Source organism: Mobula birostris, chromosome 1, assembly GCF_030028105.1.
Source record: "Mobula birostris isolate sMobBir1 chromosome 1, sMobBir1.hap1, whole genome shotgun sequence".
In the NCBI taxonomy this organism is placed as follows: Eukaryota; Metazoa; Chordata; class Chondrichthyes; order Myliobatiformes; family Myliobatidae; genus Mobula; species Mobula birostris.
Window position 1 is genome coordinate 29,171,341 of NC_092370.1, and position 13,085 is coordinate 29,184,425.

Below are 13,085 nucleotides of genomic sequence, written 5' to 3' on the forward strand. Positions count from 1 at the left end.
GGGTGCAGGTTTATGGGACTAAGCAGCTTACATGGCTTGGCATGGACTAAATGGGCTGAAGGGCCTACTTTTGTTCTGTGGTTTTCTATGACTCAGACTTGAATTTGATCTGTAAGCTGGTAACAACTACTTATTAGAAAAGGAGATTAGAACTGATTTGATAGTAAGAAATTAGATAAGATTTAGGAAAAAAAGTGGAGAAACATTTTTGTTACATATGGTTATTAGGCTATGGCAACACTACCAAATTTATTAACTGAAGCAGAGAAAGCGTTAACATTAAGAATAAGCTAGTAGTTGGAAAGGGAAATGAGAACTTTGGAACAAAAGTAAGAAAATAGGATTTTAACTATTGCTCTCAGAGAAGATAAATGCCAACATGCACTACTGAATATATCTCTACATATAAAAATTTATGCAATCTTATGATGAATTCATCAGCATGCTTAACTTTCCTGCCATATGCATTCTAGTGTTGCACTTTTATGACTCAGCCTGAAGTCCACTACATCTTATGTTGGTGATTGGCATCTCTTGTGCCAGAAAGAAAGCAATGGACCTTTACAGACTCATACCTCATGAATTACATAGATCATATATCACTGTAATATTAGCTTGGACTCCGGCCTTAAGAAGTATATAAAAAGGAATAGAGTAAGGGAGGCAAATGTGAGTCTTTTGCGGACAGATATGGGTGCACTTAAAGAAATAAGAGAATCTCTACTTTGAGTTTGTCTTCATAGAAGAATATACCATAAACCTGCCAAGAATACCAAAGGACTAAGGATTAAATGAAAATGAGGAACTGAATGCAATAGATATTAGTGAAAAATACTACTAGAGAACTTCGCTTGACTAAAATAAATCAATAAACCCCTGAGAAGCAATATTCTACATCCCACGTTTGAGTATAAGCCCAACAAGATATGAATTTCTGTATGGAAAATCCTATTATGTGTTTAATTTTGCTCCTACTGGTTCCATGGTTTAATTTATACTCACGTTGTTCAGCTACAGTAATCAGCACAAGGTTTTCATGAGGCATGCATGTATCATCATTCTTTGTTTCTCAGCAATAAACCTTTCAGTTTTCCAGAAGGGTGGAATATTGGACTGAAGTTTAGCGTTGCTGGATAAAAGAATTGTGACAATTGCTGACAACTACCATTATCTTATTTCTAGTAGAGAAAAGTTACAAATGTGTTGAGTAACAAGCCTTTGGTTATAATCCATTAGGCATCAGTCGACATCACATCCTACTGCAAGGAGACGCAATGGTCTTCCATACAGAGCACAGACTCCTGGTGCAATGCTCTTTAGATGAATTGAAGCACCCCATTCTTGGCCAATACAACCCAGTTGCAAGGAATGGCTTTTGTCGTCGTTTAGTGGGCATAACTGCTGTTCATATTGACTATAAAGGGTGAAGCTCCTGCTACTATATGCAATACAGTATGATAACTCTAAACAGCACATTTATATGCTTTAATATGGTGCACATCATGCCACAGATAAAATTATTTAAAAATAATCTTAGAGCTATAAATAAGCAGCAATCCAATCTTGCAATAGCATATGAATCCTATGGTCCAATTTTCTTCACTGATTGAGAATTGGAATAAGTTTAGAATTGGAATCCAGTCCAGCAACAGCGTATGGATTCTATGGTCCAATAGCACTTTCACTGTCTCTGTGGCATCAATCTCTCTAAGTTTTACTTCTATTAAGTTTGAAGCTGCACTGAAGTATTAGTTAATGCCTTGAATTCCTATTTGCATCCATTAGTGAATCCCCATTAGCTTTAGGCAAGCTCCTTGCGATGTAAAACAAAGGCCAGAAAAATAGAATACTAGCATGTTTCATTTACTGTTCAGCCTACAGACTGATATCAGAGCTTGTGGATTAAAATCATCTGATTTATAACATTTAATTAGTAAAAAGAACATCCTTTGAAAGCCAATTAATTTCCTAACTGCTGAGATGTCTATCTTAATTAGTAAATGACAATGCCATTTTTTTTTCAGTCTCTCCAACCAGGTTCTGGTAACAAATTGTAAATACTGCGACCATGAAGGAAAAATAAATCTTAATCAAGGTAAGGTCAACATCAACATCCTAAAATGAATGAGAGAAGCATATACAGGCTACTCCTAGGCAATGAACATCTGACAAATGGACACCTGTGCATATTGATAAACTCCCATAATAATATTAAGTTCAAAAGTCAGATTTTTGGATTACTGGAACTGTTTTTGGGAAAGGTGAGACTGGTACCAGATCGATGGGTTGCATCTAAATCAGGTCTAATGCCCTTTAAAAAGGATTTACAGTATAGATTTATAGATCTTCTGGGGAAGGTGTAAATAAATTGGCTAGAAACCGGACACAGGGTACGAATAAACAGGCAGCTAAGGAACCGATAAATGTAGGGGGAAAACCAAGTCTCTAGACACAGGGGAGGAGTGCAAGGCTGGAATGCATCTATTTTAAAGCGTTATAAAGCAGAGCTCATTACATCAGGCCTATAATTAAAGATAGCGACAAAACATTGTTCCCATCTTTCAGACGTAGTTGCAAGATGGGCAAGACAATCAACCAAGGTATAGACTGTTCAGATAAAACAGAAAGCAATGTCAAACAAGAGGTGGCATTATAATATTTATCAATGAGTCCTTTACTGTTGTAAGGACTGAGAATATCCAAGAAACTAAGGATGAATTCTAAATCCAGATAAAAAGGAGCAATTACTTTGCTGAGAGTTTGCTCCCAAGTAGTCTGCAGTAGACAGGGAATAAATATGTATGTGCATCATAAAGAAGACTGCAAGCAGTTGAGGATTGAATTTCCCTGTGCTAACTGGCATCACTTTATGGTGAAAGGATAGGAGAAGACAGAGCTTTTCAAAGTAAAAAGTTCAAAGTAAATTGATTATCAAATACATACATGTTATCATATACTACCCTGAGATTCATTTTCTTGCAGGCATTCTCAGCAGAACAAAGAAACACAACAGAATGAATGCAAAACTACATGCAAAGACAGACAAGCAACCGACGGGCAAAAGGAAGCAGACTGTGCAAATATAGAAAAAAACAAATATTGATAATTAAAAAAACATGTAAATGAACAATACTGAGAACATGAGTTGTGGAGTCATAAGACCAATAAGACAGGAGCAGTATTAGGTCATTTGACTCATCGAGTCTGCTCCGCCATTCCATCATAGCTGATCGATTTCCCTCTCAACCCCATTCTCTTGCCTTCCTCCTGTAACCTTTCAAGCCCTGACTAATCAAGAACCTATCAACTTCCACTTTAAATACACTCAAAGACCTGGCCTGCACAGATGCCTGTAGCAATGAATTCCACGGATTCACCATGCTCTGGCTAAAGAAATTCCTCCTTATCTCCATTCTAAACGAGTATCCCTGTTTTCTGAGGCTGTACCTCTGGTCCAAAGGTAGTCATAGCCGAAGGGTGGTAGTGGGGACGAGCTCCCACTGCTAAACAAGTGCTCTTCATGGCGTGCGTCTCAAACAGCCTCTGACAACCAAGTCCAATTCCTGGCCTTCACGTGTGGCACAGTTCTTATGCCCGGCGGAGTTGTTCTCACTGACAGGGGAAGGGGCAAAGGTGGGCCACTGGCGCCTTAAAACCAGTTGCTCTGGGCAGATGAGGCTCATTAACCACAGATGGTAGCTCATCTAGGAGGGGGAAAACTCCGATTTCAAACCTCCGCTGCCTTGCAGCTATACCTGCTCACGGGAAAGATTTTGGGAGTAAACCCGGAGGAAAAATCCGGAGTCGGAGTCCCGGAGGCGGCTGACTGCTGTACCCAGCACCGGCACGGCAACTCCTGCGATGCTGCTGGCACCAAACTGTATCGACTCTCGTCGTTCCTTTGGACCTGTCATCAGCATGGAGAGGGGAGTCCCACTGCATGGGCAACAGACGGATCTCCCTATAAATTCTGCCCTGGCTTGCACCCTGGAGAGGCCATTCCAGCTTCACTTTACAGTGTCGGACAGTGGCTACCAGAGGCGCAGTACCCATGGTCGACCATGACCAATGGAGGCCACACACACACCCTCTGGTCCTAGACTACCCTACTATAGGTAACATTCTCCCCATATCCACTCTATCTGGGCCTTTCCACAGTTGATAATTTTCAATGAGATCCCCCCTCTCTTCTCTAAATTTCAGTTAGTAAAGGCCATCAATTGCTCCTCAAACAATCAGCCATTCATTCTCAGAATCATTCTTCTGAACCTGCTATGACGTCAGTATATCCTTTCTTAAATAAGAGGCCAAAAACTGTTCACAATACTCCATGAGAGGCCTCACCAGTGCCTTATAAAGCCTCAGCATTACGTCTTTACTTTTATATTCTAATCCTCCCAAAATTAATGCTAACATTGCATTTGTCTTCCCTACTACTGACTTATCCTGCAAATTAAATACTGTATACAATCTGCCACATTTATGGCCATTCTTCTAATCTTTCGGAGTCTTTCTGCAGCCCCGCTGCTTCTTCAACACTACCTACCCATCCACTGATCTTTGTATCATCTACTGACTTGGGTACAAAGCCATCGATTCTTCCATCCAAATCATTGATGTACAATGTATAAAGAAGCAACACTGACCCCTGTAGAACACCACAAGTCACCGGCAGCCAATCAGAAAAGGTTCTATTTATTCCCACTCTTTGCCTCCTGCAAATCAGCTAATTATATATGCTAGTATCTTTCCTGTAATACCATGGGCTCTTACCTTGTTAAACAGCCTCATGTGCAGCACCATATCAACGGTGCTCTGAAAATCCAAGTACGCAGCATCCACAGGTTCTTCTTTGTCATCCCTGCATGTTATTTCCTCAAAGAATTCCAGCAGATTTGTCAGGCAAGATATTCCCTTGAGGAAACCATGCTGGTTTTATCACATGCCTCCAAGTACCTCAAAACCACGTCCTTAACAATTGACTCTAACATCTGCCCAAACACTGAGATCAGACTAACTGGCCTATAATTTCCTTTCTTCTGCCTCTCTACCTTGTTGAAGGGTGGAGCCACATTTGCAATTTTCCAGCCATCCAGAACTGCACCAGAATCTATCGATTCTTGAAAAATTATTAATAATGGCTCCATAATCCCTTCAGCTATCTCTTTCAGAACCCCGGTTGTAGTCCCTTTAGTCCAGGTGAATTATCTACATTGAGACCTTCCAGTTTCCCAATCACCTTCTCCCAAGTACAGTAATTGCAAATGCACTCACTTCGGCCCCCTGATACTCTTCAACTTCTGGCACACTGCTTGTGTCTTTTACGGTGAAAACTGATGCAAAATACTTACTCAGTTTTTCCACCATTTTCTTGTCCCCATTACTATCTCACCAGCATCATTTTCTAGCAATCCGAAGACTATTCTCACCTCTTTTACTCTCTATGTATCTGAAACAATCTTTTGGTATCATCTGATATTTTTGGTAAGCTTACCATCATACTTAATCTTTTTTCCCCCTTTATGACTTTTTAGTTGCCTTCTGTTGGTTTTTAAAAGTTTCCCAATCTTGTAACTTCCCATTAATTTGTGCTCTATTACTTGTCCTCTCTTTTGCTTTTATGTTGGCTTTGACTTCCCTTGTCATCCACAATTGCATCATCCTGCCTTTAGAATCCTACTACTTGGGCAGGCTGGTGGCGCAACGATATCGGCACTGAACCCCGGAGCAGAGGTTCCCGGGTTTGAAACTAGTCGGGTGTGCTCCCGAGTACGCTTTCCATCTGTGCCAGGTTGAGTGTCGAGATTGCAACTTGACCTTGTAAAATAAAAGGAAAATACTGCGAAAATGTCTGTGTGAGGAGTGGAGCGCCACACAGTCTCTCTCTCTCACTCCGCGCCTTGTAAAGCCATGAAAAAGGCATCATCACGGACACACGCACAGACACACAGACACACACACACACAGACGCGCATGCACGCAGGCACACGCCCCAAAAAAAGAGAATCCTACTACTTCTTGGGGATGTATCTATCCTGCGCCTTCCAAATTGCTTCCAGAAACTCCACCACTGCTGCTCTACCATCATCCCCGCTAGTATCCCCTTTCAGTCCACTTTGGCCAGCTCCTCTCTCATGCTTATGTAATTTCCAATACTCAACTGTAATACCAATACATCTGACTTTTGCTTCTCTCTCTCAATTGCAGGGTGAATTCTATCATATTATGATCACTGCCTCCTAAGGGTTCATTTACCTTAGGTTCCCTAATCAAATCCGGTGATTACACAACACCCAGTCCAGAATAGCTGATCCCGAATGGGCTCAACCACAAGCTGCTCTAAAAAGCCATCTCATAGGCATTCTACAAATTCTCTCTCTTGGGACTCAGCACCAACCTGATTTGCCCAACCTACCTGTATATTGAAATCCCCCTTGACTCTCATAACTTTACTCTTTTGACATGCTTTTTCCATCTCCAGTTGTAATTTGTAGCCCATATCCAGTCCTGATGAAGGGTCTGGGCCTGAAACATCAACTATGCTCTTTTCCATAGATGCTGCCTGTCTTGCTGAGCTCCTCCAGTCTTTTGTGTGAGTTGGATTTCCAGCATCAGCAGATCAGCAGATTTTCCCTTGTTTGTGATTAGTGATCCGTGCCTATATTTTGTGACAATACAACCAACAAAAATGTCTCTACAATATCCCCAAAAAAAAACTATTTAAATGATAAGCAGCAAAGGTCACTGCTTCCTCCTCAGCCAACATCCCTATCATTTTCATGAGAATTAATTCAGAACTTTGTTGGGCAGACTGCATCATTCACATGCCCAACACCAAAATGCTGAAAATAACACTCTTTTCTATGTCCTTTCAGGGGAAGATAATACTAGGATAACAGGGAGAATATTCAAAAATATTCTCAAAACCAGATCCTTCCAGATTTCATGATTGACAGATCTATTAGTTATTACATCTTGCAAGTTTATGCTACACAACATTCAGGAAAAATGCACAATTTAAATAAAATTTTATCAAAACACATCTCATACGGATGTAAGATTGAAGAATGTAAAAAAGATACATGCATTTTCCTATAACTTACCTGTGTAATTAAGCCTTTTCAAAATATAGATTTATTTTTAGATGTTTACTCATAGAAACAATATAATTTAATTACCAATCAGGTTTTGAACATCATGAAATTTAAAATAAAACAGGAAACATGAATTGACCTAAAGTTGAACAAAAGTGATAGGTACATGAAAATACAATTTTCTAGCTATGGGTCAAAACAGTTCTAATTACAATATAATTTTATGTAGCTTTGTTATTAGGAAGCTTACATGCTGGGCCCATTAACTAAAAAGGAGTAAATTTACAACACAATAACATGACACCTGCATCTGTCTATGTATCAATGTCTATTTCACTTAATTAACTCAAGGGTAATTGGACAATTTATGTAGTATGCAATAATTAATTGTATCCATGCAGAATACCTTATGTTGGACTTGCTGAAATGACTTGTGGTTAACATCTGTTTCATTAGGGTTTTGCAATGAAGTCCTTTGAGCTTGGGTCTTCCCATTTTGATGTTCTGCTTCAAGATCATAAACTCTGTGCTCCTTCACTTCAGGCTGAAAGAAATCCAGAAAATAATTAGATAAACAAAGTAATCAACCAACAATAGAGCAAATGGAGTTTCAATAAGGGAAATCAGACACTGAATGTGGATTTCCTAATGCAATGAAAAATACTGTATACAGATACGAAAACTGAAAACTCAGTTTAGATTCCTTCAATTCCCTCGTGACAACATAAGTAAATCACACAAAGAACATCTCACATTGTAACTAAATCACAAATTATTTAATAGAATGTTGTTACCCAGTCATCTTATAGTTTGTTTTTGAAATTATACCTATAAAAATCACCCAACCATTTTCCGTTGCAAGAAGTGGATTTTACATGTTTGACTCTGTATCGTGTCTTCTCTTTTCTGAACCTGCAAGTTTATACACATAACTAAGCCACAATGTCAACCAATTGGACATCCGTAATACAACCCAGGTGATCAATACCCAAGGCAAAGGATGAACAGGACTCCATTTCAACAGTAGGTGTTGAGACTGCTGTTTCATTAAAAGAAGCTCTTTTATATTGATTTTGACTTAAGTAATGAGAACGCTTATCCAAAAATCTTTAGCATTTCAGCTGAAGTCAAGGAAATCAATACAACCATTTCCCATTTGAACAGCACATGCGAATTTTATGTACCAGAGACAAGTCAAAGTCCAAATTTGGATAAATCGATAAAGTTTGTCAATAAAACATAAAGCTGACAAATGCTGTTTTAAGCAATTAAACCCTCACCATGATAATCGATTTCTACACATTGTTATTAATTGTATTTAAATTCCACTTCAAATATTTTAAGGTAAATTCTTTTGTTAGTGAAAAGATATCCTTAGTAGCTGGAACATAACTGTCAATATAACAGTCATATAATCACATTTTTGAAGGGTATCAATTAAATTAAGCTCTGTAGTCAATGAGATCATTTTTTTGAGATTAATTATTTTTATAAATGTTAACTAGAGAACTTCTGTACAGAGGACCCAGACAGAAAAAAAATGTTGCTTCCGACTAATTATCAGAAGCTTTTATCTGCTGAAGGTGTCCTCTTTCACTGGTTATATTGTTAATGAAGTGAGCGTTTTTATTCCAATCAGAGTGATCAATCGTTGCAGATGATCCTAATTTTATCTGAAATACTATGGAAAGGGAATATTCACCACTGAAGGGAAAGTTGTTTGTGAAAAGCAGTGGAACATAACCTAAAAACTAATAATGCGGCAGAGCTTTAAGACAAATTTCCTAAGTGGCTTAGGCCTGTGCTGTATAGTTTGTACACTCTCTAAGTGAGCAAATTATTTCAAAGTTAATTTGAAATAACCAATCTGCAAGACAACAAATTGCACAAATGTAAAAGAAGAAACTAAATAATTAATAAATAAATAAATACCGAGAGCAGGAGTTCTAGAGTCCTAGAAAGTGATTCCATAGGTTCGGGAATTAATTCAGTGTTGGGTGAGTGAAGTTATCCACTCTGGTTTAGGAGTTTAGAACCCTGATGGTCGAGGGGTAAATAATTTCCCTCTGAAATCCATAATTTTTGAGGTGATTAATTCACACAGGTGTTAATTAATTTTCACATAGTGGCTCAGTCCAGTAGTAAACCAAGGCTAGCTATCACAATAAGTGAAGCCTGGTTCATATTTCCATAATTTTAAAAGTGATCCTGTTACGATATTTATTGGGATTTTAGTAACATCACATCAATTTAAACGGATTTTGGTACAAAATCAAAGAGTGAATAAAGTGCCTTGAATGAGGTAAATACAATTATTACATCCGTTAAACGTGACCATACATGATAACACATAGGAGCAGAATTAGGCCATTCAGCCCGTCCAATTTGTTCCGCATTTCGACCATGGCTGATTTACTTACCTTCTCAACCCCATTCTCCTGCCTTCTCTCCGTGTCCTTTGATGCCCTTACTAATCAAGAACCTATGAACCTCCACTTTAATGATATCCAATAACTTGGCCTCCACAGCCACCTGTGGCGATTCCACAGATTCACCACTCTCTGGCTATGGAAACCCTTGACATCACTGTTCTGAAGGGATGTCTTTCTACTCTGAGGCTGTGTCCTTTGGTCCTAGAGCTTCTCATTATTGGAAATATCCTCTACACATCCACTTCATCTACACCTTTCTATATTTGGAAGGTTTCAATGAGATCTCCCCCTCATAGTACTAAGCACCAGCGAGTACAGGCCCAGAGTTATCAAACACTCCTCATACGCTAACCCTTTCATTCCTGGAATGAGTGCTGAGCTGCAGTCTCCAGCAAGGTCATCAATCCAATTCAGTTATTTTTTAAGTTCGTCAGAATGGTTTTTGGGGCCATAGAGGGAATTTAGGTACAGTTGTGTAGAGACTTTAGAGGCCAGAGTAGGGTTTATTAATAGGGATGTGGAGGAGTAGAGATCTGACCTACACCCTATGTACTCCCTCCACGTTAAAGTCCAGTGACAGGTGATGAAGGATATGCATACTCCAGGCCTCCACTCGTGCTCAAAGGTCAGTGGCATGGCCAGATTACAAAGGACATCTGAAATCCAGGCCACTGTTCCACACTTGAAGGCCAACAACCAGGAGTCCGTGCAAGCAGCATGCACATGGAGGCACTAGTCCTGATCAGTGGGTTGGACTTCGGAGTTTCGGATCCCATCATTGGCCAGTCTGGGGGTCAATACTGAAGATTGAAGCCCAAAAGTTGATTGATAGTCTGGGAGTCAAAGCCTGGAGATTGGATGCTGGAGAACTGTCCAAGGGTTGGGAGATATCCATGTGTATAAATAGCTGGTTTGCTGTTGTTGTTTTGTTGTTTCTTGTGTTCTGTGTTATTCAGCCAAACACTTGCATGCTGTTCACCATCCCCTTCTCACCACACCCCCCCACCTGCAAATCCCTGGATTGTGTTGGTTATTAATGTAAACAATGCATTTCACTGGACGTTTCCATAAGACCTTAAGACATAGGAGCAGAATTAGGCCATTCAGGCCATTAGGTCTGCTCTGCCAATCCATCTTGGCTGACATATTATCTCTCCCAAACCTATTCTACCGCCTTCTCCCCATAACCTTTGATCCAGGGAATATAAGGGTTAATGTATGAGGAGAATTTGATGGCTCTGGGCCTGTATTCAGTTGCATCTAGAAGAATGAGGGAGGATCTCATTGCAATCAACTGAATATTGAAAGGCCTTAATAAAGTGGATGTGGAGAGGAGGTTTCCAATAGTGGGGGAGTTTATTGCACAACCTCATAACAGAAGGACATCATTCAGAACAAAGATGAAAATGAATTTCTTTAGCCAGAGGGTGGTGAATCTGTGGAATCTGTTGCCACAGATGGCTGTGAAGGGCAAATCACTGTCTCTATTCAAAGCAGATGTTGTTAGGTTCTTGATTAGTCAAAGGGTCAGAAGTTACAGGGAGAAACAATGGGGTTGAGCGGTAAAATAAATCAACCATGATTAAATGGTGCGGCCAAATTGCCTATTTCTGCTCTTATGTCTTATGGCCTAAAATTTTAAATTATAAAATTAATCACATTACTTTAAAAGAATTCTTAGACTCATTGAATTGAACACCATGGAAACAGACCCTTTAGCTCAACAGGTCATGTGACATGATTCCCATCTAAGCTAGTTTCATTTGTCCACATTTGGCCGAAATCCTTCCAAACCTTCTCTATCCTTAAAGTACCTTTTAAATGTACTTAAGAAAGTAATTTAGCATTTTTGGTTTATTGATCAATTTTTTGCAACAGTTATGCTTAAGGTGGTGTGACTTCCAATAAAAAAAATTTAGTTAATCATTAGGGATCATGTACGTCATTAATTCATTCGAACACATGCTGACATGTATGAGAAGTACAGAGTTACTTTTTATAGATCGACCATTATGAATTTAGTGGTGGAATCATTACAGAGACTTGGATGTCTCAGGGGCAGAAATGGCTGCTGAGTGTGCTGGGCTTTAGATGTTTCAAAAAGGACTGGGATGGAGGCAAAAGAGGTGGGGTGTGACATTGCTAATCAGGGATTGTATCACGGCTGCAGAAAACGAGGAAGTCACGGAGGGATTGTCTACAGAGTCATTGTGGGTGGAAATCAGAAACAGGAAGGGGGCAATAACTCTACTGGGTGTTTTTTATAACCCCCCCCCCACAAAAAAAAATAACAGAGATATTGAGGAACAGATAGGGAAGCAGATTCTGGAATAGTGCAATAATAGTGCTGTGATGGATGATTTTAACATTCCTAATATTGACTGGCATCTCCTTAGAGCAAGTTGTTTGGATGGGGTGGAGTTTGTTAGGTGTGTTCAGGAAGGTTTCCTGATGCAATATGTAGATAAGCCAATCAGAGAAGAGGCTGAACTTGATCCGGTATAGGGAAGTGAACTTGGTCAGTTGTCAGATCTCTCGGTGGGAGAGCATTTTGGAGGTAGTGATCACAACTCTATCTCCTTTATCATAGTGCTAGAGAGGGATAGGAGCAGACAATTTGGAAAAACATTTAATTGGGTAGGGGGAAATATGATGTTATTAGGCAGGAACTTGGGAACCTAAATTGGGAGCAGATGTTCTCAGGGAAATGCACGGCAAAAGTATGGTGGATGTTCAGGGAACATTTGCATGGCATTCTGCATAGGTATGTTCCATTGAGGCAGGGAAAGGATGTTAGGAGCGATAGGATGCAAAATTGAGCTGAGAAGTGGAAGATGGAGCTCAACCCAGAAAAGTGTGAAGTAGTTAATTTTGGTCGAATTCGAAGACAGAATATAATATTAATGGTAATACTCTTGGTAGTGTACAGGATCAGAGAGATCTTGGGTTCCGGGTCCATAGGACACTTAAAGCTGCTGCGGTTGACAGCGTTGCTAAGAATGCATATGGTGTGTTGGCCTTCATCAACCGTGGGATAGAGTTCAAAAGGCGTGGTGCAACATTACAGCTATATAAGACAGTTAGACCCCGCTTGCAGTACTGTGTTCAGTTCTGGTCACCTAACCATAGGAAGGATGTAGATACTATAGAGAGAGTGAAGAGGAGATTTACAAAGATATTGCCTGGATTGGAGAGCATGCCTTATGAAAGTAGGTTGAGTGAACTTGGCCTTTTCTCCTTGGAGTGACGGGGGATGAGAGGTGATCTGATAGAGGTGTATAAGATGATGACAGGCATTGATCGTGTAGATAGCCAGAGGCTTTTTCCCAGGGCTGAAATGGCTAACATAAAGGGGCATAGTTTTAAGGTGCTTGGAAGTATTTACAGGAAGGATGTCAGAGGTAAGTTTTTCACACAGAGAGTGGTGGGTTTGTGGAATGTACTGCCAGCAACGGTGGTAGAGGCAGATACAATAGAGTTTTTTAAGAGACTCTTAGATAGGTACATGGAGCTTAGAAAAATAGAGGGTTATGCAGTAAGGAAATTCAAAGCAGTTTCT

The 13,085-nt window shown here is 39.8% G+C and overlaps 1 protein-coding gene across 12 annotated transcripts in view; it reads right to left on the minus strand.

Moving 5' to 3' along the window:
• Positions 1-13,085, minus strand: part of LOC140195234 (uncharacterized) — a 665,367-nt gene that overhangs the window by 415,400 nt on the left and 236,882 nt on the right. For all 12 annotated transcript variants that reach the window (XM_072253281.1, XM_072253262.1, XM_072253330.1 and 9 more), the window contains one exon: positions 7,501-7,638. In XM_072253281.1, coding sequence (XP_072109382.1) covers positions 7,501-7,638 — 138 coding nt within the window. The remainder of the gene's footprint in view (positions 1-7,500; positions 7,639-13,085) is intronic.